Genomic DNA, 25978 nt, shown 5'->3' on the forward strand with positions numbered 1-25978 from the left:
TCATATAGGAACTTGTCATGTAGGGACTTGTAGTTTGTCATGTAGGGACTTGTAGTTTGTCATGTAGGAACTTGTCATGTAGGGACTTGTCATGTTGGAACTTGTAGTTTGTCATGTAGGGACTTGTCATGTAGGAACTTGTCATGTAGGGACTTGTAGTTTGTCATGTAGGAACTTGTCATGTAGGGACTTGTCATGTTGGAACTTGTCATGTAGGGACTTGTCATGTTGGAACTTGTAGTTTGTCATGTAGGAACTTGTCATGTAGGAACTTGTAGTTTGTCATGTAGGAACTTTTCATGTAGGGACTCGTAGTTTGGCTGAGCTGGCAGTTGAATCAAAAGCATGGAGAGATGGTTCTGTGTGAATGAGTCATTCATTCATGACACTGGCCAACAGTGTCACTTTGTCTTCTCTGTCATTGACCTGATAATAAAGAGATGCAGTGGGAACTATGTATGCAGAGTACTCTAAAGAGGGTCAGCTGTCCAGCTACAAAGTCAGGAGGTGAAGCCCATGAGTTTATATCCATGTTTTCTTCAGGGTATTCTGGAGTGTAGGAACTAGAATAGCCTGAATCTCTCTTGAGCACATAATGACTTTTTGAAAATCCTTCCAGCATTGACTATGAGGCATTTTTATTTCATCTGAATACTTGCCTTCAATGGGTAGAGCAAGACCTGCTATGGTAGGTCCTGTGGAAGATCCATTTTCCATCTGCAGAAACAGCCAGAGAAATATCAGCATATAAGATTTACCAGCACGATGCTGGTGAGTTGTGTGGTTTGCCTGTGGTCTTCCCCAGAACTCTGCCTGAGGTTCTGAAAGTAGCTAACTGCTTCTTAGTGTGCTGCTTACTCTTGATGACAGATTGTGTGTCCACTAGCATCTGAACACTGCCATCCATTCTTACTCATTGCCGCTCAGTATGCTCAACTGTATCTTAAAAGAGATTAGATTTTACGTTTTATTTAATAGTGAACTCATTTTGCTTTTCTATGCAGTATTCAAAATAGAGAAGACAATTCTAATTTAACTTATTATCAGAAGTGACTTCTTTCCTTTTTATAGTAGCCATTTAAAATTGATAATTGTTTAACAACATTACTTATAACTTTTACTATTTCAGAATAGACATTGGGCAAATAGAATAAAGGTTCTAACTTATCTTCATACTCTAACATACTAAAAAATATTTCTATGTTGAATACTTTTTACAAAAATAATGAGGATTACATTTACAATGGGATTTATATCAACAATTTTTAATTCTATGCATATTTTGTAAAACAATGTCAAACGTAAGCATTTTCATTGGAAACTTTTACATAAATGCAAATTATACTTGATTATATTTGAATCTGGGCTTGGGAGGCATTAAAAGTAACTTGGAAATTCTATTCTGTGTAGAGGCAGCATGGGATTGGTGTGTGTTTGGAGGTGATATTCTTTTGTAGATGTTGCAGAGTGACTTCTGAGTTGCAGGTTTATGGCAGTGACAAAAATCTTGGGGCTTTCCAGATAGAGATTTGCTTGGCTACATCTGTTTTTGAAAGGAGAATGTTTTTATCTGTTGAGCGTCCGCTCACATTTTCCCTCAGACACCACGTGCTTCATCTTCTCCTGCCAGCAGACCCCTCTCTTCTCTTTGATCCTCATTTGGCCTCTCAGTCCACACTGCATTCCTTGCGCATGTACATTCTGTTGTTAGTTAAAACAGTGAATCCTGTCTTGCTGGAGACTGTGCTCAAGAAGGGACAGTATTGGGATTGGAGAGATTGCTCAGCAGTTGCAAGTTCTTGCTACTCTTCTTACAGAGGACCTACAGCATGGCTCATGGCTGTCTGTAGCTCTAGTGCCAGGGGATTCACCACCATTTTATAGCCTATGTGAGCAACAGGCATGCGTGTGAAGAAACCAACACATGGGCAAAATACCCATACACATAAAATAATCACTAGCATATTTTAAAAGAGGGACAGTGTCATAATCCTTTAATGTTTATGGATTGTGGTATATTTATAGTCATACTGTTCATGCCTAGAGGAGGTCTCTGTTGACTTGGACCAATTGTCTTGCCTTATAGACAAGGAAAAATCAGTTTTAAAATGGCAAACAGAGTTTCTGCTGTAGGTGGTCCTGTGGCTAAAATCAAAACCACAAGCTAGCTGTTTTGACTGACAGCACTGCTTGGTTTCCATTCTTCTGCCCACCCTTGTGTGGGAAAGTACTTACTGAGATTCCACTAAATATTAGTACCCTAGCGAAATGAACCTGACTCTGAACTTTTACGTTATGGGAAAATATACTAACACTCCTATACAAATGTTACTATGCTATAATTCTGAGAAACTGAGTAGAAAGATCACCTTGAAACTAAGGCTTGTAGATACTCACTATATCCATATCGATGGATGGATGGATGGATGGATGGATGGATGGATGGATGGATGGATGGATGGATGGATTGGTTGACAGATAGACTAAACAGTATTATAGATATAGATGATAGATAGATGGATTGATGAAGGGAGGATGGAGTAGAGGAGCCCCAGAAACAATGAGAACTTTATGGTCATAGCTCCTTTCATCGCTGTGAACTGAGGTTAGCTAAGACATAATAATTAGCATCAAGCAAAACGCTGACAGTCTATGGTTCACAAAAATCACCTTTTGGGGGGGGGGGAGGAGAGGAAAATAACAATGCCCAACCTATAAGTCAGTGGTTCTCATCCTGTAGGTTGTGACTCCTTTAGGGGTTAAACAACCATTGGAAAACACAGATATTTACATTGTGGTTCCTAACAATAGCAATATTACAGTTGTGAAGTAGCAACAAACACAATATATGATAGGGGTCGCCACACCCTGAGGAACTGTATTAAAGGGTTGCAGCATTAGGAAGGTGGAGAACCACTGCTGTAAGTGATGACATATGTCATGGCCCCTGAGCAGAAGCTCTTTTTAAAACAACCTTCTAGATAGCCTCAGCAAGAACTCTGGGAGGTAGGCTCTACCTCGGATAGGATGCAGAATTCCAGGCTGCTGAAGATGCTGGCAGGTTGCCTAAACTGGAACTGAATGAATGCAAAATGAAACTGTAGGGATCTGCTGGCACAGTTCAGAGACAGATCCAAGCCAGGGCTTTTCAGTGGCTGCATCCAATTGTCTTGGTCAAAGCAGAACTGATAACAAAGGGGATTTAAGTCTCAAATATGTTGAACTGCCTAAAGTCAAAATCAAAATTAGTTATTATTGAAAAAAGGCCCTTTGTACTTGAAGACTAAGATCTAGATGGGGTAAGATAGATTGCATTTATTAACATTGTTTATGCTTAATACTAGATGAAAGGAATTGGCCATGTTGCAATCATGATAACCATTAACTAACCTCGTTGAGAAATTTTTTTTTGTACAAAGTCAGAATTGTTTCAGTAATTATCAGCCATCTGCCTCCAATTTCCAAATTAATTAGCTATTATATTTGTTTGTTTGCATACTTGTTATGTACATCTAATTTGCACATATCACATTTAGTGGAGCCTATTTTGATTAGTGTTATTAAACAATAGTGTTCTGAAGCCGGGCAGCGGTGACACATGCCTTTAATCCTAGCACTTGGGAGGCAGAGGCAGGCGATATCTCTGAGTTTGAGGCCAGCCTGGTCTACAGAATGAGCTCCTGGACAGCCAGGGCTACATGAGAAACCCTGTCTCGAAAGAAAACCAAACCAAACCAAACAAACAAAAAACCAATAGTGTTCTGGCTACTTTGAAGATAAATGAAATTTGTTAATAAAATATAAAACTGTTATTTTAATATTGTTGAAAAATTTAAGTATCTTTGGTTTTTTTCATGCTAAGTATACTGTACTGAAAATAGCAAAGCTCTACTTGATTACTAGAAATATGGAATGGGTTCCTCAACTTGGTAATGTAGAGATGGCAGATACAAATACTTTGAAACATTGGGTATGCTGGACTGGAGAATTACTACAGTTAAATCATCAAATGATTCTTGTGGTGGTTTTATATCCCATCGGAAAGTGAATTGTAGGGACCACTGTTACTTGAGGACTCTGAGCTGCTGCTGGTAGCAATCCTCAAGCTGAGGACCACACACATGTGATTATAGCAAGTTGTCAGAGTGGAGGAGATAGTAACTGTCCACTGTGTTCGTGGCTATGACAGTCAGTTAAAACACAGTACCCCTGCTATCTTGATGAAAGAGCTTTGCTCCTGTTCCTTCTGATAAGCTTTAGCTTCAGATTCCTTTAGAGTGGATGGTTTAAGGCTGGGTTCTCTCTAAGAAAAAAATATGAAGACATTATTACGAGGCAGTTTGAAAACCAGTATATAAAGATATCTCTTGAATTGTATACAATATAAAGTATGAGTTAAAGACTCAGTAAAGCAATGCAGAGTATTCAAATGGCTGCTGGTCTTGTTTCTTAAACAGGCTCATGCACAGTTGGTTCGAGAGGTTGATGTGGAGAAGGTGTCTGCTTTTGAGAATCCATATGTAGATGCAATAAAGAGCTTGTGGAATGATCCTGGAATCCAGGAGTGCTACGATAGACGACGGGAATATCAGTTATCTGACTCTACCAAATAGTGAGTATCTGCACACCAGGCCCTGAGAAACTGCTGCTGCTTTACTTCATGGGAATGTGCTCTGTGGTGTTTGTGACAGTGTAATCTGTTGTGTGATGAGGTCATATTGGGGACAGTATTTCTGGGGTGTGTGTTGTTGTCTGTTCTTGTTTTGTTTTGTTTCTTTTTTGGAGACAAGTCATAAGTATCCCAGGCTTTGACCTCCCTGTACTCCTGTCTTCAGCGCTGGAGTGCTCTGATAGCAGGCATATCACTGTGCCAATAGGAATTCCAGGGCTCAGACTTCATGCATAGTGGGCGAGCATTCTACCAATTGAGCTGTACCCCAGTTCCAAGAGTATTTCTTTCACTGAGTTTTACTTTAGAAACAACAACAAAAAAGGGGGTGATCTAAGTGATTTGATTTTAATCACCTTGTTTTCTCCCTCAAATTGCAAGCCAATGACCCACAAACCTACACACCATTGTGTCTTGGGTAGATTTTGTTTTGTTTCGTTGTTGTTGTTGTTTTGTTTTGTTTTGTTTTTTTAACTTGAAACCTTGGAACCTCAACTGAGAAAATACCTCCATCAATCATATCAGCCTATTGGCAAGCCAGTGAGGCATTTTCTTAATTAATGACTAATATGGGAGGGCCCAGCCCACTGTGGACAATGCCACCCCTAGAATGGTGATCCTGGGTGCTATAAGAAAGCAGGTCGAGTAAGGAGTATTCCTCTGTGGCTTTGCTGCAGTTTCTGCCCTGCTCGAATTTCCACCATTCAGTGAGGGACTGTTACCTGGAAATGTAAGATGAAATAAACCCTTTCCCTCCCAAGTTGCATTTAGCCATGGTCTTTATCACAGGAGGGCGACCCTATAGGAAGACCAGCAGTCTCAACTAACCTGGATCCCCAAGATCTCTCAGACACTGAGCCACCAACCACGCAGCATACACCAGCCGATATGAGGCCCCCAACACATATACAGCAGAGGACTGCCAGGTCTGGACTCAGTGAGAGAAGACTTACCTAATCCTCAAGAGACTTGAGGCCCCAGGGAGTGGGGAGGTCTGGTTGGAGGGGTGGGGAACATCCTCTCGGAGACAGGGGAGGGGGCTGTGGGAGGAGGAGGTATGGGATGTGGAGCAGTCAGAGGATGGACCAGGAGGGGGATGAAGTCTAGACTGTAAAAAGATTAAAGAATAAATAATAATAATAATAAAGATAACAAACGAAGTAAAAATTCTGATCTTAGTATTGGATGACAATACTTAAATAAATTAGAAATTGCAAAGAAACATGTGTTTGATCATGGCTTCTGAAAACATAAGACTTCCTAGTTTCCAATTCTTAGACCCTTGTCAACTTTCAAAGAACAATTATTGATAGATGGGTTTTCTTTTTCAGGAAAACTGTGAGTTTTAATTTTGCATGCATTCCAGAATTATTGTGTGAGCTGCCAGTTAATCTCATGTACCTGGGCAAGATTTGCATCCAAGAGAGATATGTTAATTCTGTCTTCAAATGTCCATAACAGAAATGAAGTTCACCATGGGATTAATATAATCAATGTAACTGGGAATCTAGATAGCTAAGATCTGAAACAAAAAGTGGGTTATGTTTGTTTTGGATTATTTAGTTATCTAGCCAGATTTCCATCTACATTAATTATGTTAATATGTCATTCCTCTCTTACTTTGGTTCTGGTCAGACACAAGAAAGGGTGGGAAATATTTAACAACCTAAAGCCTGTCCCTATTCTAGAACAACCTAGTGGACAAGAGTAGACTTCAGAGCAAACTGAGGGGCCTAGTGGCTGATGGATGTCCCTCGGTAATGCCTGGAAGGTCCAGGGATTATATGTTCTCTTTACAGTGAAGTTACATTTCTGTCTTTCTATACATTTGCATAAGACACGCCATTATGGTTCAGCCATAGAAATGTTGCCTGAATAAAGTACTTTGATATTATCTGCTGAGTTTGAGTCATGTAATTCCAGACTTGACAGCAGGATTCCGTCTGTCCTGTTCAGCATGCGCTACAGTATGTGCAATCATCTGACGTGTTGTTACAGTCTGTCCTTCCAGCCCCATCCTTCTTCCACATCACCCTTCTGGTTCTGGATCTGTTACTTTCTGCCGACCTTTTCTTCACCCTTCCACCTGCCCTGCCCACTCCCTTCCCTTCCTCCTCATTCCCTAGTTGCAAGTCACTGTAAACTGAGTACATAGATAGAAAAACGTGCATTTATTTCTTGTCTGTTGCAAATCCTGCCTCCTCTACCTTTGACCAGCTGTCTGTCTTTTACTTCCTGCCTCCTCTTTCCTTCTGTTTCCTTTGCCATTTCAGATTTCATCAGTGCCCCATGTTGAGCTGTTTATCCACCTCCCCCCTTCCTGTCCTTTATGTCTCACCCTCCACCCTCACTGTGACTCTCCTCTTTGCTTCTTTAACTCCCTTCTGCCCTGCACTTTGCTAGCAAGATCCTGTTTCAAAGTAATGCACCATGGCTCCATCTTTCCTTCCTCTCTTTCTCATTCTCTCTCTCTCTTCCTTCCTTTTTTCCTTTTCTAGTACTGGAGATTAAACCTAGAACCTTCTACATTTGTAACAAGTGCTCTACCACTGAGCAGAAGCCAACCTCTGTTTATGCTTATTTTATACACTATCTCTTCCCCCTTTCTACTTCTCTTTTTTTCTTTAGCCATCAGTTATAATTATTCTGCCTATAGAGAGGCCTTGATAGCAGGGAGTCAAAACTCCAATATCTTATGTGTCCACCACAGAGTTAAGTATCCACCAGAGCATGGCTGTCCATAAAAAAGCTAATCTGTGGCCACCCCCCCTCCGCCCCGGTAAACTAATGAAATGAATGTTCCTTTTGCATGAAACTTAATCTTCCATGGAAATGCTCTTGAGACAGCCTCTGTCATCTCTCATGATACTATCCCAGGAAGATTTGTGGATTCTGAGACTTGTACCCATTACTTAATAGGGAATTTGCATATTACTGTAATGTTTGTTTAGGCCAAGAGCTGTCCTGGGCAGACTTTCCACCTTAGAACGCCATCACTGTAGAATTCTACCAGCATAAGCTGAGTTTAGCATAGAATCTGACCTGCTCTTTTGACACAGATGATACTTGTACCCTTGGCACAAGCTGATTGAAGTCCCCTAACTGATTGTTCTTTACATGCTCGACTTTCCTATAGTTCAGGGATAAGCTGACTTCCTAACTTGAATTTATGTGAATGTATATACTTATTTTAGATGATGTTTTGTGGAAATAATAAATTATAACATCTTGTATCATTTCATAATATATATCTTTGTTTAAAAAAATTATATTTTCCTAAATAAATGGCACATAAATTACACCTAAAGCCAGTACGTTCATGTTCAGATTCCCTGGGTTCTTCCAAAATGTCATTCAGATGTTGTTAATTTTAGGACTACATATTTCATCTGGCAACTGTGTCTCTTAAGGCTTTTGTACCCTACTAAAGAGACCTGTCTTATATTCCATTGGCATGCTGAAGAGTGGCCTGGATTTCCTGATTTATTCTTTGTACAGTTTAGCTTGCTTCTTTCTCACAGGATTTATCATACACCGGAAGTTAAGATTCAGACTCAAGGTGAACAGTGTAATGGAATGCATTTTAAGTGATGTCACATTCTTACCCTGTCAGCTTTCACTTTGTCCTTTTATATCAATTCATAATCCTTGCTGATAAATAATCCCAAAAGGATTTGTAATATAGTAGTTGTACTAATAGAAATAATAATAATAGTTGTTGTTATTGTCGAGCCAGGTTCTGGAACTTTCTGTGTAGATCAGGCTATCCTCCAACTCAGAGAGATCTGCTTGCCTCTGCCTCTTGGGATTAAAGACGTGTGTTACCATTCCCGGGCTCCTTACTACACATGCCACTTGCTCTGCTCTTCTCTGAGGTAGCTTTACTACTCACTCAACTGATGGTTTTGATTACCCTGAAATACATCTTTCCTACTGGAAAGCTGTGCGTATTCTAATCTCTTATGAAAAACCAGTAATTTTCTGCATGTACTAAATAAGATAGTAACTGGGTCACTTATTATCCAAACCAGGCTACCTTTAGAAGGAATAACTAGCTGCTGTGCTGACAAAGCAAATGTAAACTGTTGTCTGTCGGGTAGGCAGGCATGTGGCTTCTGCTAACTGGAGGAAACCTAAGGGGTTAGTTGGTGGGTGTCCTTCCTTCTACTTCTGTGGAAGGTTTTTTTTTTTTTTTTTTTTTTTTTTTTTGCTTGTTTAAGGAGAACATAAGCAGATGACTCCTGGTAGCTGTTTAAGATAGTTCTGTAGATCCTGTAAATCCCTGGCTTATTTTCACCCCTTTCTGGGAAACTCATTGCAGGATTATTGCTACACCAGTGTTTGGGTACCCGGGTGTCATGCCTCATCTTGCCTAGGGGAGGGATGGTGGTGAGAATTCATACCATCTTCTTCCTCATCTATGTTCTGGACACTACCTTTTTTTTTTTTAAGCCAGGTAGCCTTCCCAACAGAAATAGGCTGTTAGATATCACATCCTGGTGTTGTCTTAGCAACCACAAGAATACCACAAGGATGCAGGTTCCATAAGCCCTGCTCTGGTGGTCTTCATAGAATGTAAGGAGCCCTCCTTTCCCTGATGTGCTTGAGATCACTGTCCCCTTGTTTTCTTCTTTGGTGTATGTTCCTGCTACATCTTGTCTCCTTTTCTTTCAGTGAGTCTTTGTTTTTGCCTTTATATTGGCTGTTCTCCTGTTAGAAAATATATAAATCTCAGATTTCTAACTATGTGAGAATCAGGATCTGCTGTAAACATTTGCTAAGAGGTTGGGATGTAACCACTTTCTCCCTAGAATTCTTCTGGATAGGAGACTCCATGCAAGCCACATGCCAGAAATTCTGGAATTAGAGACCAAGCATGATCTTTTCTTTTCTATCTGATGAGCTCATGTTCACCCTTGAAGACCCAACTAGGAGTCGCCCTTTCTGAATATCTGACCTGGTACAAAAGATAGCTTCCATGTCACCTGTCCTAGCTCCTTGTACATATGTCCATGTGTTCTCAGAACACTCACCTCTATTTTCAGCCTCTGACAATGACGACTGCTAACATTGGGCCACATCACAGCACTAATTTCTGCTTTCAACCACTTTCATACATACTCTTCTGGCAGCTACTGATGGACTTGGAAGCTGAAGGGCTGGAGACATAGAAGTCAATTTTTCCTTGTTGTTTTTAAAGGTCTGAGATCTCAAAGGTTCCAATCAAAACATCAGTAGCTACTGTTTACTAAACACTTGGTCTGTTACACTCTGTGCTTAGTCATTTCATGTATTATTCTGTCTTCTTCTCAAAGCTGCAAACAGTAGAATTTTAAGTATTTTTTTTATCATTTCCTTATAAAAGAAAAACTGAGGTCCCAGAAAGACCGAGAAACCTGCTCAGGGTCACATTGTAATACATGGTAGGAATCTGAGTTAAGATCAGATTTTCTTGTTCTAGAGCCCATAGCCACTATGAAATAACAGTTTCACAGTTGGTGGGTGGAAGGCGGAGAGAAGACAATGTACAGATAGGCATTTGACAGTTGTTAGACAAATGCATCGTTCATATGCTACTAGATGAATATCACTGATTGGGTACTTTATAAATCATTCCATGTGATATAAATTATTGATGTTTACTGGTGATGTCTCAAGTAGTTTCATAATATAAGGTTAAGAAGGAAGAAATGCATCAAACTTACTAGAAAATGATCCTGGAGAATTTTGGTTGTTCTCATTAAAACATAATCATGTTTCACTAAGTACCTGTTGTTTGTGCTAATGTGGACTAAGTCTAAACCATGGATAATTAAATACTATGTGTAAGTGTTAGTCTGCACTTTGGTATATGTTGCAGGGAAGTTGTTTGGTTTTGTATTTCTGAGATAGGTTTTGGTAGCTGGTCTTTGGCTACTTTGGGGATTCTTTCTTCCACCCTTTCAACCCCTTAACACTAAATAAGAGAGAGAGAAAAGAAAGAAAGAGAAGAAAGGAAAGAGATCCCTGAATAAAGTCAGGGATCAGAAAGGCAATGCTGTTATCGTTGTTATCATTAGGCTACTTCCTGCTGATTGGGGTGTCCAGTTCCTTGGGGCAAGTTTGATCTTTGACATCAGGGTATCCCATTTCTTCTTCTTTGCACACAATTATTTAACAAACCACAATCAACAACAGCCAACCAACAACTCACCTCACCTCCCCCTGGGCCTTAGCATTTATACACCCTCTGAGAAGTCCCCAGAAATCCAAATGTCCACAGTCACAGAAACTATCTGTAGCTGGCAAAATCATGCCCCTGCTAGAGCCCAAGGCAGATCATAGCCAGCTGCTGCAGACAGTCTGAAGCAGCCCTGTATCCCACGCCTGGGACTAAAATGAAAATATATTCTTACAATATTACTGTGTTTTGTTTTTTTTTTTTTAAACCCAAACCTCCAAAATTGTCACTACAGGGTTTCTCTGAGTAGCCCTGGTTGTCCCAGAACTCATTCTGCAAACCAGGCTGTCCTTGAACTCAGATCTACCTGACTTTGCCTTCTGAGGGCTGGGATTAAAGGTCTATGCTACCACCACCTGGCTTAATCTACAATCCTTACCCCTTCCCCATTCATCTTCCCTTCCACCCAATCACTTTATAGGAACTGACTAAGGACAACATAACCATTATAATAATACACTTACACTTACGGCACGAGAGCAAGTAGCAGTGGGAGAAATGAAGAGATGAGGAATTTCAGAAAATGTGTAAACACTTTAGATAGGTTTGAAAATGGTCTTAATTTGGTGCATTCTTCAGTTTTACAGAATAAGCTGATTAAAAGCACTATAAGATTCTGAAGAATTTTGTAGATTATTTTACTGACATTTTCATTATTGATAAAAACCCTGAAGGCTCTGAGTATCTTTAGAAAAAGAACACAATAAGCAGATGGCTTTAAGTTTTCTTTTCTTTTGTCTGGGGTTCACCACCTGCTTTCATATTCTGAGTCATCAGGTCAAATGAGTCCACTTTCATCAGTACCAAAAGTTCCCTGACAATAGCCACAGGACACAAATCTCAAACACATTGAAGTATAGGGGAAAAAAATCCTCACACTGCAGCCTTAGGCTAAACACTGCTGTATCTGGGTCTGCCTTCATCTTACTTTACAGAGTCCCCTTTAGGGAGGTCAGACAACTTTGAAAGTTTCCATGTAGTCCAGAGTCACAGTACATGAGCAAACTTGCTCTTTGACACATATCAGCTGGATTTTGTTTTGATTGTGACCCTGAACCAATATATCATCTATTTATTGGGTTAATTTTAAAATGCAAAAGGAATTTCAGAAATAGGACAGTCCATCAGCTGGCTTAGAGCCAAAATATTGAATAGAAGTCCCTTTCTAAGAAGTCACTGAGTCATTTTTTTGAACTTTGTATTCCTGGGGTATGATGTGACTCTTCTGGCCACCCTGGTTTACCCCCTTTTGAGGAAGGAAACAACATGGTATGATGAGTCTCTTGCACAAACATCAAGTAGTAGGTGCAGTTCCCCCTGTTGCTCATCAGAGCATTCTGATAGTGTTCATTCTGGAGCTTGAAGTAGTTAGTAACTTAAGCCTCACTCTCCTCAAGCATGGTGATATTTAACGCTTAAATTCATTTCTAATATTTGAGTATCTTTGATTCCATTATACTGTAGACTATCTGCTGTCATGTAACTGCCTCTTAATAGTTGCAGTTCCTCACTGTCTCCTCCTCAGACTCTACACGGAAAGATGGTGTTCTTAGCTAAAATCTTTAGTATTGTCACTGCATAGTGAGAATGAACAGCCTGCAGGAAAATTCAGCCTTCTATGTATTTTTATAAAGTTTGATTGGAGCTTAGCTGCACACATTCATATGTACATGTCTGTAGCTGCTTTGGCACCTAATTGGCAAAGTCAAATCATTTGGGATCCATATGGATCCCAAAGCCTGAAATGCTCACACATCCATACATAGTTTGAAATTCTTCCTATAGAGCAATGAATGTTGATAGACAGCTTGCAAACTGCTTCTATGACTTGGATGGAATTCTGTGAAGACTGGTGTTCTGAATTAACACAGAAGTAAGTTTTAGAGTGTTGAGAAAATAATTGGCTTTTGTTCCTTCAGCTTTGTCCAGAAACATTGCGTGGCACCCTGAAGCCCGATGAGGAGTGAGTCACAGATCTCTGGATTGAATGCCCCGCCCCCACCCCCAGCAGTGCCTGGACTAGCAGCACAGAGTGTCTAGTACTAAAGATGAGGTAAATGGCCAGAGATGCTCAGTAGTTTCTTTGGCCTTTGAGAATGAGAGCTGTTTTCTGCCCCATCTTCATGTCTAGTGCTTGACTGAAGGTGGCTAAGAAGACTGTAATTGGGTTAGCATTCAGTAGGAAAGATGTGACTTTGTAAGATAAAACATGCTCTCAACTTGTGACAGTCCTGTCCCCAGCATAGATGAACAATCCAGGAGCCTTGCTTGCTTCTAGGGATCCTCAGAGTCTTTGAGCTCCTTCCCTTTTGGCTCACTGCCTATTTAGCAGCCTTCGTACCTGACTGGCTGACTCTGATAATCTTGGTCATTATTACTGTATCTTTTCAATTTAAGATAGTAAACTGAAAGGCTAGTGGGGTTGTTTGATGGTTAACAGCACTTAGAGCTTTTGCAGAGGACCCAGGTTAAGTTTCCCATATGGTGACTCACAGCAGTATGTAGTAACTCAGGTTCCTGGGATCCACTGCCCTCTTCTGGCTTCCAAATATGTACAGGCAAAACAATTCTATACATAAAATGAATAAATCAATAGGTTCAATGTTATTATATCTTGTTAGGATGGCCCATCAATCTCTGGACATGATCATCATGGTTGAATGTCAGGGCCTGGTGCTGCAGAGTAAACTTCTAAGTTAAAATAATATGGCCTTAGGAAATTGACTTGTTTTTAGAGTTAACTCTCAGCTGTGGTCAGTGGGACTTTCTCATAGGTCCATTGTTCACATCACCAGTGGGTATGTGCAGTACAGCTGTACTCATTGCTATAGTACCACCTCCTTTAGAAAGGGATTTAGGTCTTTTATTGTTTAGTTCATTCCCACTGTCAAAGAAGTTATTCTTTGGTTTACCATGGATTTTGATTAAAAGGTACTAGTTGAAAAACTAAGAAAATTCTGTGCCATTTCTGATATCTTTACTCTTATTTCTTCTTTTCTGCCTCTAGCATCCCCCACCCTTTTGTACACATAATTCCCTAGTGACTGAAGTTCATAATCACCTATCCTTTCTTATTGCATTCTTAGTTAGCAGGTTACAATTGGGTACTTAATTGTTTCTTAATTGATTCATCTGTACTATCTTTGCTTCCCAGGTAGTCTGACATCCCTAAGGCAAAGAAATATATTTTAATGTATTTTCATACCAGTTCCTTGTGCCAGCCACCAACCCCCATCAAAGACACGCTGAATTAGAATGTAACATAACAGATTCTCATTAAACAGCTATATGTTAGCTGAATTAAGCACAGTTCACTGCACAGCAAGGCAGATAAGAAGCAGCATTCTATTGTTTCTTGATGTTTCAGAATTGGGTCAGAATTAATCAACACCCTTGAAAGCTGTCTTACAAGAAAATAAATTAGAAAAACTCAGTAGGGGAACTGAGGGCCTCTTTTGCCTTCCTCTGTCTCTCTTTGGATTTTGTTGTTTCCTTTTGTTTCCTATTTAAGAGACAGTCTATTTGTGTTGCACCAGTACCTCAGGCTCCCTGCCACAAACAATACTGCTTAGCTCCCCTCTCCCCACCCCAGTAGTAAGGGCTATAGGCATGTATTGTTGCGCCTGGTTGTGTGTGTATGTAATACAGGCTTTATCTGTTTCTTTGTGCAATATAGTTATGAATCTGTTGCTATTGGCCTTGTCCTGGACTCAACACTGGGGTCTACCTAGCACACAGAGAGTTGCTTGGTCCCACTGGTCTCTTTTTGATAATCATTTTGAACAGTTGTCTGTATATAGAATTAATATGTTGAGTCTCTTTCCTAAATGCTAAGTTCTTTTCAGGATACTCAGGATATTTGCTAAGGGGAAAAATACTTTGTGAATTGTTGTAGTTCTTTTGTCAAAGAGAGTCGGGACCCATTCTCCCTCCCTTCCATTTCTCTTTACTGTGGAGATTACTCTCCCTTGAGATGCGTTCTGAAGAATCTGGGTCGTAACACTACTCTGTGGTCTTTGCCTTGCACTTGGGATTTCCTATGAAAAGCAAACAACTTTATGACCAAAACTACCTGTAATAAATGCTACTGGTCACTGAACACCAGCCATGAGGAATGCTTATTTCCTTTTATCCAGTGAGGTTGCTTGAAATGGGAGTGCTTGTGTAATGAGTAACTGCGTTCAGCTAACAAGCTGAACCAGATTCCTGGCCAATCAGATCAGAAGAAGGCCACTCCATCCAGGCCTTCAGACCTCGCTTTGAACCTTGTCTCAGGGTAGTAGTTTGCAAAACTGACATTAAACCATTTTTTTAAAGGTCTCTCTAAGTGTTTCAGTGGTTTGGTTTTTTGTTTTGTTTTTTAACTCTTTTTTTTCCTCTGGAATTTTATGCCCATTCAGCTCTGATTAGAGCTGTGTCTGCTTCTTCCTTGCCTTCGCTGCTTTCTGACAGCCAGATAGGAGCTCATGGCATGATCTAGCTTTCTACTCCCAAGGGACTGGGCCTCTCACAATGAGGTCTTGTTAATTTTTTTTAATGAAGGCGACCTAGTTTTCATAACCTTCTTTTTAATAATTAAAAATATGAAGCCTACCCAGCATCATTTTTCTGTGCCACAATTTTATCTTCATATCGAACTTGAACTGCAAATCTTTAATATGACAGCCTTGCCATGGAGACACTTAAAAGGGGTTAAAATCCCCCAGTGCCAAATGTCCGCCCAGTGAGCATGCTGCTGATGCCACAAGACAATGTTTTATCTTGTGTCTGACTGGGTTTACACCACATGCCAGAAACTTCTTTTCATACTTACTACCCACAGGTCATTTTTTCTTAATGGTGTACTTGCTATGGTCTGTCTATATGCCTCTAACTTTTTCTTTAAAACTTTAAAAAAAAAAAAAAGCTAGTTCACTTATATGTTGCCAAATCTTATTCTGGGTTGCTTTCATTTAAAACCGGGAGAGGCAATTGAGTAGTTCAAAGTTACTCTTCTGGTCACAGTAGCTCAAATTTTCTATGGACAGACTATCATTAAAATTAATGATCAGTTAGAATCATATCCCAAGCCCCCCCCCCCCCAAAAAAAAGTCAAATTTAATTTGATTTGGTCATATTATTTTAGTGAAGTCTCAGCTTTACTCTTTATTTTTAATAATTCAAAGCATGGTTATATCTCTTTTTTCTAAACTTAAAACTTATTATTTGCAGCCAGAGATGATCCTGAAGTTAACTGAAAAGAATGCAGTGCTCACTAAGTAAGCTAGTGGGCATGATTGCCGTCATCCACTCATGTACTCAAAGATGCTACAGGAAGATGTTTGGGGATTATTACTTGGAATTTTGTGATGACTTAATCCAAATAAAATCTTGGGCAAACTCCTTGCATAGCCCATGAATTTATCCAAGAACTTTCATGTCTTTCACTTCTACCATAAAGCTACAAGTCCAGTGTACCTTTAATCTCCAGGTGACTCTGTGTTTGCTGTGGTAGAGGAACTGTCAGATTACTATAGATCTTTCTTTGCCCTCCCTTCCTTTTACTGAAAACCCTTTAGAACTTCGCTCCATTCAGGAGAGTCTCTCAGAAATGTCTGTTGATCAGTTCAGCCTCCTTAGTTGTCACTGGACGGGATAGGAAGCCAGGGCCTAGAAGCTGTACACTGATGAGTGTGCTTGTACCAGTTACGTCATCCCATGGCCAGGACTGAAGTCAGGAAGCATATCTCTAAATGAAGTTAAACCAGTGCTGCCCTTCCTTCCTCTGTTGTATTGAAATTTGTCAGTCATTTTAATTCAGAATTTAGTTTTTACATAATGCAGGCGAGCTATATCCCAGAAATGTAATTACATAAAGATGGGTAGCTAACAACCCTTTGACTCCTGGGCTTGTTCCTAAAGAGTGTTACTTGCCTAACCATTGCAGCATTTCTCATGAAATAGTTTTGATTTAAACAACACATTGAGCGTCTGTTCTGTGGCTCCCTGCCAAGTGTTGGTAATATAGCCACAGAAAAAGCTAGTCATGGACCCTGACCACTGAATCTGAGAGCATGTGGAAGAAGGCTAAATATTTTTAATTAACAAGTATCAAATTATTTGGTGTCTCAATATAGCAAAAAAAGTCATCAAAGGCCTATAAGATAGGAGTAAAGAGGGCTTAAACAGGCAAACCTACGTTTTTTCTAAAGCACTCTTAGATGTGGCTTATCTCCCAGATAATTAAGTCCCATGTATACCATGACTTCTTCCTGTCTCTGACGTCAAGGAAAGATCTTCTGCCAGCTACCTTTTACACATGCATTGCCTTGGCAATGAGCCTGTGCCATCACCATAGCAACACTCTCAGGATGACCTCAGCAGCCACTCAGAGTCAGTCTTACAAAACAAATTATGTCTATAATTAACTCTCTGAATTTACTCTGTAATATAAATTTGCTTAGGCCCTGGTGTTTCTTTTTAAAAGGTTAAATGAATGGAATAATACAACAGGAACCCACCCCACCCCCCCTTTTCCATCAGTTTTGCTGAGAATATGAAGTATTTCAGTGGAAAATAAAGAGATTAGGGATTACTTTATTCCATCCAAAATGTGGCAGGCATTACTTATTTAACTTAAATGAGGAGGATATACTTACTACACTAGAAACCCCACTTCTGGGGCTACAAAGTAACCCCCCCCCCCCCAGCCAATATAAAGTGCAAAACTGCCATGAGCTCTCCTGAGTCCTGCTTGCCGAGCCATCATGGGACATGGGACACCTGAGCTGGGGCATGCAGGCACAAGCTGCCCACAGTGGCCTTTCCTGAGCAGTGAGAGATACAGTTCTCAGTTGTCTTTTCTTTTCTGCTTCACAAATTGTGTCTTCAATATTTCACCTTCTGAGCCATTCCATAGAAAAATAATGATATAGACAGACTGTGCCTCTTTTGTTTGGTTGGTGAGTTTGTTTTGGTTTTGTGTTGCTTTTGTTTGGAGGGGGGTTGGGGATGGTTGGCTTTGGATGTAGGTGTTATATGCTGCAACTAGTAGAAACAGATACTATTCAGGCTTTTCCTTTTGCTAAACTACAGTAATTTGGCTTTCTACCTCAAATGAAGTGAGCCTTTCCCTTCCCCATCCACAGAGACAAAGCCAGGCTATCCAGCAAGATTATCCCTACTTTTAACTTAATCAGAAATATATGGAACATTTTTTTAATCTACTTATTTTATGGTATGAATTTTTTGTGTGCAAGTATGTCTGTGGACCATGTACTTGCCTAGTACTGACAAGATGACAGAAGAGGACATCAAAGTCCCCTGAAACTGGAGTTAGAGATGGTTATGAGCTGCTATGTAGATACAGTGACTTGAACCCAGCCTTCTGCTTAATCTATGAGTCATGTCTATAGTCTGCATGGAACATTTTAAATGACTGTTTCCCTGTCATGATGGTGACAATATTGAGATAGAACAAAACTTGGCAAGCAACAAATGTTCAGTAAGTAGTTGTTATTCTACATGAGCGGTACAAAGGATGAAGAGGGAAGAGAGTGGTACCCTGTGCACAGAGATATGCCGCTGTCAGTTTCATAGGGTGGCCTCTGAGCCTTTGCAAGTGACTTTCCAGTTGCAGGTATGTATCCTGACTCCATGTGACATACATAGTTTTGGGAGTTCATTGCACTTTTTTCCTGATGGGAGAGATGCTGTCAACAGCAATATCATCCCTGAAAAACATATATATTTGTGCTTGAAAATAGGTAGTCTTGGTTCATCTTTAAGAAACAAAACCACAATTTCCCTTCATTCCTAGGCTGCCACAGAACTGTGTACACAAGAATTAACAGCCCTCTTTTGTGACCTCTCTGTGTGTGACCTCTCTTTGTACATGTGTGCGTGCATGTGTGTGTGTGTGTGTATGTGTGTGTGTGTGTGTGTGTGTATGTGCGTGTGTGCGTGCGTGCATGGTCATAACTAGAATGGAAGCATATTTCTTAGTTTCATTTTTATCTTGCCACTGTAAATGCAAACTTCTTTGATTTCTATGAAGTTTCTGAGTTCTTGTATATAAATGATGGTCATATACATTTTAGAATATAAGCTTAAATTTTTCTAATCAGAGATCTGACAAATTAGAAAGTTGTATTTGTCCAGAGTAGCTTCTTGCTTTTGTATCTGATGTGGGCTACTTTATCTGTAGAAGAGAGATAGTTCCTGTACAGATAATTCCCAGAATGTTAATCCATTAGGTGGCTCTAGGACTATGCCAAGATTCACTAAAATACAGCTTTACAGTTGTGTTCTCCCAGCACCCCGCTTTGGTCCAGAGCCAGTTTTATAATAATTGAAGGTAAGAAGCGAGCTCTTACTAGTCAGTAGAGAACTCATTTCTGGCTACAGAAGTGTTGATGTGTCTGGAATACGGCCCTGGAGTATGAACTAGTTACTCTGCTGTAGGAATTCTAGGCTGTTCTTGCCTTCAAGGACTCATATGCTTCCCACAGGGCAGTGATTTTTTTGGGGGGAGGGGGGGTTCAAGACAGGGTTTCTCTGTATAGCCCTGGCTGTCCTGAACTCACTTTGTAGACCAGGCTGGCCTCGAACTCAGAAATCCGCCTGCCTCTGCCTCCCAAGTGCCAGGGCAGTGATTTTACTTCTTCATTAATGCCACACTTTACTGCTGTGAGTTCATGAAGCATATAGGCGTAACACACACTTCCCTTGTAACATTTCATTTTACATTTGAGTCTCACTCATCAAGAAACTCTAGTAGTAAGAATAACATGCTAAAAGTTTTAATGCTTAAACTGAGTCCCTGTATAGGAATCAGAGTCGTCAGCTGAGGAGTTTTGTAATTACTGAGTTGTAACTACCATGAACACCAAACATTCAGACTCATTGAATCTTGTTCGTGGTCCTTACCAGCTGAAGATTTGGTTCCTTCCAGTTGTGTTAATGGCTCCACCTTTTTTCTGCCTCTTCCTCACAGGTTAGTTTCTTTGTAGCCATGCCCTTTGAGGCCATCCCTGTGTTTCATCATTCCAGGACCAAGGAGGGTATAGTTTCTCTTTGAAATCATAGCAGTGTTTCTCAGAACAATCGTCTCTACCTGGCTGTCACCAGATCTGTCAAACTGTGCCATTTGTGACATTACAATTTATGTCCTACACTTTAAGATCTTGGAAAGTGAATGGGATAGGTTTTGGAAATGACAGAATCATACTGATGGTGAACTGTAATTGCCAGGGGTCAGGATTGGCAGTGATAACACAAGTCAGTTTCTTTGTACCAACTGGAAAGTTCTGTGCCCTGATTAAGGTGGTGATTGCACAGATTTCTATATGTGGCAAAACTTCATAGACTGTCACAAACACACACACTCATATGTGTAATGTATGTATGAATACACATAACTAAGGTCTGTGGTTTTATGAATAATGAGTATTCTCATTTTGATAAGATCAGATCCCCTGATTTTGTTAATATAATATAGATACATAAGATGCTATCATTAAGGGGGAGCCAATTGAAAGATTTATAGAAGGAATTCTCTGTGATAAATCAGAAGTTTCTTGTAAGTCTAAAATTATTTTAACAAAAAATACAATGTTTGATTCTCCCCACCCCATGGAAATACGTAAGTATCATGGTCAGATACATAAAAGTTAGGATAGGTGACTCTAAAGAAGAGCATCTGACATTAGACAGTATTTTTATCATAAATTCTCACGGCTTTTCATGAATAACAAATGACTTGGGCTTTGGACATAATTAAAGACATGGTATGATGCTGTCTGTCTTCTCTCAGGGGAATGAGGAAACTTCATTCCAGGAAGACTGATGTTCTGCAAACAACAGAGAAGATAAATCCTGACCTTACACTCAGCTTTATTATATGGTTGTTTATGCAAATTTACTTTGTATAAATAGTTTAAAACTTTAACTCTTGATTCACCAGCCAAGCCTGCTAAACAAATAGATGTTAGGAGGCTCACTGCGGTTTCTTACCAGCTCTCCCTTCTTTTACATGAGTTCAGCTGCTGAGGAAGTGGGAATGTGGTAAGTAGGCGACTGGGTGGAGAGCCTTCCTCTGAGCAGTGGAAGCGTGGCCTTGCCTGCTTCCTAGCCTGTCACCTTACGACTTTCCTTTTTCTCTGCGACTCATTTTTTGCCCTTTCCATGGGATTAGAGCGATGGTAACTGACATTCTCATGTCTTCCTCTTTTAGCTATCTGAATGACTTGGACCGTGTAGCCGACCCTTCCTATCTGCCTACACAACAAGACGTGCTTAGAGTTCGAGTCCCCACCACAGGGATCATCGAATACCCCTTTGACTTACAAAGTGTCATTTTCAGGTAGTAACTGAGTTCATTAACACCTTTAAGCTTTGTACGGAGTATCATCCTTTGGTACACAACTGAAATAATGTATCTATCAATGAAAGAGGAAGCAAAAAAAAAAAAAAAAGATTCTGGAATTTTCATTTCGGTTTAAATCCACAATTAGTTGCTGGTAGTATATCGCATTTACTCAAACCGTATATTAGACAGGAACCACCATGCATGCCTGCCATTGTTGTCTCCATGTTGTCTGGTTCCAGTGCAGAAGTTCTCAGTAGCAATAAAAAGGTGTGCTGGTTTTTTTGTTTTGTTTTGTTTTTTTAACACAACAAAATGCTTAAGAGTTTTCAAAATTCATGGTTTTAAAAGGAGGGTAATTAACTTAATATAAATTGATATGGTAAAACAGAATGGAAATGTATTTTATTCCCCTGCTCACTGCTGCCGTTTGTATGGATTCTTCAGCTGAAACACTTTTTAAGAGGAGAAAAACAACAGTACATTTTCACTTTGCTATTTCAGAGTCACTTAATTATACTTTTAGTCAGGGTACAAACCACTTGGCGCTTTGAGGAAAGGACCCACAAATCTTATGTCTTTGAATTGAATGTTGAATTGACTCTCGAGAGCCTCCTCACTGAGGGTGGGCCTGTGCTTGAGGTTGTGTGGCCCCCCTGCCTCATGCCTCTGCCATAGGGCTCATTTTCTGCCAAAAAACCTTTTTTCTTTTCTTTTCTTTTTTCTTTTCTTTTCTTTTCTTTTCTTTTCTTTTCTTTTCTTTTCTTTTCTTTTCTTTTCTTTTCAACTCTATTCATTCTTTGCACCTGTGGTGTGATCTTACCCCCACATAATGCTCAAAAGCACAGGGCTGTGAAGTAGGTCACACTTTAGAAATATTCATAAGCCTCTGGTTTTTAAATCTGTAATGGGTCTATTAAGATGACCCCAAGGTTCCCGAGGCCAGCATTCTGAGTTACATATTTTGAGCTTATAGTATCTTGGTACCCAGATTAACTTACTTTTACTACCATATTACAGAAAATTTTCAAGAACACATACAGTCCTTGCAGATTTTCACATCTTGGTTGATTTGCAGTTTCAAACACTGATGAGTATTTCATTTTACTCTTGACACATTTTGTTGTTGCTCAACACACTAGTGTTGAAGCATACTTTTTGGCACTACAATGAAAGTCATGACTTTATTGTCTAGTTTCTGGTCCTCCTCAGATGCATAGCACTGAGTCCCTGAAGCAGACTTCCTCGAATAGAACTTCCTTGTAAAATGAGTAGCCCCTTTCCACTCAGTGGTGCTGGGGCGGATCTAGCATCTTTATATCTTTAATACCTCAAAGCTTCACCTTTGATGCCCAGCACTCACAGATCTCTTGGACCCACTGGTTGGCCCCTTGGGTCTCACTTCTGTACCTTTACAGCCTTTTAGAAATGGTGTTGAGAATGATCCTTGACTTGGGGTCTGGAGAAATGCCTTAGTCAATAAAGTGCTTTCCTTGTGGATCCCATGATCCACATAAATATCCAGATGTGGTGTCCTATCCTGTAAGCCAAGGTCTGGAAGTAGAAGGTGCCAATCAGAAAGGTCCCTGGGCTCATTGGACTTCTAGGGAAGCCAGCTGATGAACTCCAGGTTCAGTGAGAGGTCCTATCTTAAAAAAAGGTGAGGAGGACAAGAAGAAGACTCCCGATAGTCATCCTCTGTCCTCTACACAGACACGCACACCCAGGAGTGCACACAGAGAAGTGTGCAAAATGGGAAAGCAGAAGGTCTTGGAGTTCCTCTGTAGACTTAATCTGGAGAGTCAGGAAAACATCCCGAGCAGGCATGCTGCTCTGTGGATTGGTGAGGAGCACTGCTTTCTCACTTGCATGCTAACCTTCTTATTTTCTGAGACTCCTTTCCTCTGAATGTTGGATACATTTGTCAAGATTTGGGTTCAGCAATTTGGACAAGCTGATTTAGTGTCAGGCGTGCGCGCGCGCGCACACACACACACACACACACACACACACACACACACACATATCTCCATGTCATTCTTGGTGTCAATGCTTGTATCTGAGGACACCCAGGTACAGTGTGGATGCATTAAAAGCAGACCAGGGAAATGGTTCAGATGTTGCCCCTGTGTGGCACTGTAGAACATTTTGATGTTATACACCACACTTAATTTCCAGCAAGGTGGCAAGTTCGTTTGGGCACTAGGCTAATTGTTCCATTGCTGCCTGATACCACTGGACATGTCAAATTATTGCCAATATTGAAAGAAGAAAAAGCCCCAAATTCTTATCCTATGGGTGGAAGCATAAGCAGGTTCATGTTTACATTTAGTACCCTCTGTGTATGGAAATGTATGGCATCTTGTATCCTTTAAATGTATCCATGGTCATGCCTGGCTTCTTCCAGTAGCATGTGAAGGCCTTCACTCTGACACCTAGGAAAGGAAAGGGAAGTTTATTTTTTGTTATTTGGACTGAACATAAAAAAACAGTGTTTGCCTTTGTTGTGTATAATTTAGTAAAATATTATTACATAGTTAACAATCTTCATACATATCTATGTAACATCCGGGTAACCACAGCAATTTCTGTGTCTACCGTGCCTTATTTCTGTCAAGTAACAGATAATTAATATATAGTCAATATTAATTAATTGAGTTAGATGCCATTGTCTTTAAAGTAGTGAGTTTTCCCTAGTTTGTAAGTAGTATTTATATTTATATTCTTGATTTTTCTTTAGGTTATTAATATAAATATTGTTAACCTTGCAGAATGGTCGATGTAGGAGGCCAAAGGTCAGAGAGAAGAAAATGGATACACTGCTTTGAAAATGTCACCTCCATCATGTTTCTAGTAGCGCTTAGCGAATATGATCAAGTTCTTGTGGAGTCAGACAATGAGGTAGGTACTCTTTGGATAGATGGTGATTGATCATTTTATCACTGGATAGAAATAAATGACGAGATGTGGGGTGTGGGGAAAGAGGGGAAGTGAAGCCATTACTTTCTTTACCACTATTTCAGGATTTTTTTCAGTTCGTGTCTTTAGTTCTTCTAGTAATGTATTTATTTGGTGTGTGTACATACATACAACAGTGCACACGTGGATATCACAGGGCAGCCTGTGGCAGAGGGCTGTGGGATGGAACTCAGGTTCTCAGGCGAGGCTCCAAGCACTTCTCCCCACTGAGCTAGTGTACCAATGTGGATGATTTTAAATAATCAGGAATAACCCTGTAAAACCAACCCACAGTACTCTCAGAATGGCAGGCTTTTCCTTCAGGTCTGCATGCTTGGATCTAAGCAGAGCTTGTTTGATACTTCCACACTATGCAGAGGTTCTGAAAATGAAAATATGGAAATCTCTAAGCTAATCATAAGATTGTCTCCTAGCCTTCCTTGCAGGATAGGACCTGGGAGTTTTAAGTGAGTCACCCTGTTTTGTTTTGCTTTCCTTTTGTTTAAAACAATGTTTGCATGATGGGTGGGTAAGCAGAAGTTTACTTGGCAGACGTGAATAACTTTGTAGCTGGCTTCAAAATCAGTTCATTATGGAACCTTGTAGTGTCTTGGTGATTTGGCCTATCTGCTGCTAGTAAGTAGTCTACTAACTGAGCAGGGAGTTACTTGGGAACTGTTCTTCATAATTCTGTCTGGAAAGCTGGTTCGGTGTCGTGCATGACTCGTCTCTGTTCAGGGAAAGTTAACAGGTGCAAATATGGATTTTGAGGGTAATAGAGGTTTATGAATCAGTTGACTCTGGAAGATAATAAGAGGTATAGGAACCAACCTTCTAGCTAAAGTTCAGAGGATGTGTGTGTGAATGGAGGTGTGATCAGTAATCACATCAGAGCTTGTAGATGGATAGACTAATGACTACTAAATAAAGATGGAAACAAAGGGAAGGAACTAAAAAACCCCAGCAATTGGTTGACTAATATCTGCCGTGTCAGAATCTACTGTCTTTAAAGTATATAAGAATTCCTGCCTTCTTGGTCTTTTAAAGATAGTGCTGTTGTTTTGTTGTTTCTGTTTTTGTTTTTGTTTTTGTTTTTCTGGTCTTACTAGTCTCATTACAGTTTATACCCAGTATGCAGAGGTTCATTCAATAAGCTGAGGCCTATTAACCAGCCATTGGCCCCTGAGCTGAGATGCAAAGTGCCTACAAGCATAGTAAAATGTATAACTATCAGCTATCAAAATGTGAGCTGGGCAGATGCCTTTGGATTTTTACTGTTATATCTCTCTATTTCTGTTTTTTAATCTATTCTTGTGCCTACTTGTTCCATAATTCTTGGAGACTGTATTTTTACTCTATTGCACACTTCAGACATTGTAAAGAGCCAATTGTTTCACTACTGTGGTATGGGGGCTGGATGACAAAACAAACACAAATCCGGAAAAAAGTCACATCAAGAAGCTTACAAAATACACCTACTTTTTTGTCAGAATGGGGCACATGGACCGAAGACAGTAAGACTTACTGCGTAGATCTTAGTTCTTATATTCAGTGTGCTATCCACTAAAATAAAATCCACGTGTGTTATCTACACAGAAGATAGAAGAAACACACATCATTTCATTGTTATTCTTTCATACTAGCAAGGGTAAGATCAGTGTCTACCAGTATACATTTTATACTCAGTAAATAGGCTGTGTCTATGAAGATCTGCATATTGTGACTTAATGGCAAGGAGTTTACCACTTTGAAATTATCTAAATATCAAAGAAGTCAATTCTCTAAA

General features: G+C 40.0%; 1 protein-coding gene across 1 annotated transcript in view; it reads left to right on the plus strand.

Annotated features, from left to right (window-relative positions):
* Positions 1-25978, plus strand: part of LOC110336980 (guanine nucleotide-binding protein G(q) subunit alpha) — a 241821-nt gene that overhangs the window by 172166 nt on the left and 43677 nt on the right. The window contains exons 3-5 of the mRNA XM_021219756.2: positions 4458-4612; positions 21103-21231; positions 24006-24135. Of these exons, the coding sequence (XP_021075415.1) occupies positions 4458-4612; positions 21103-21231; positions 24006-24135 (414 nt within the window). The remainder of the gene's footprint in view (positions 1-4457; positions 4613-21102; positions 21232-24005; positions 24136-25978) is intronic.

The sequence above is a fragment of the Mus pahari genome, chromosome 1, assembly GCF_900095145.1.
Source record: "Mus pahari chromosome 1, PAHARI_EIJ_v1.1, whole genome shotgun sequence".
NCBI classification, from domain to species: Eukaryota; Metazoa; Chordata; class Mammalia; order Rodentia; family Muridae; genus Mus; species Mus pahari.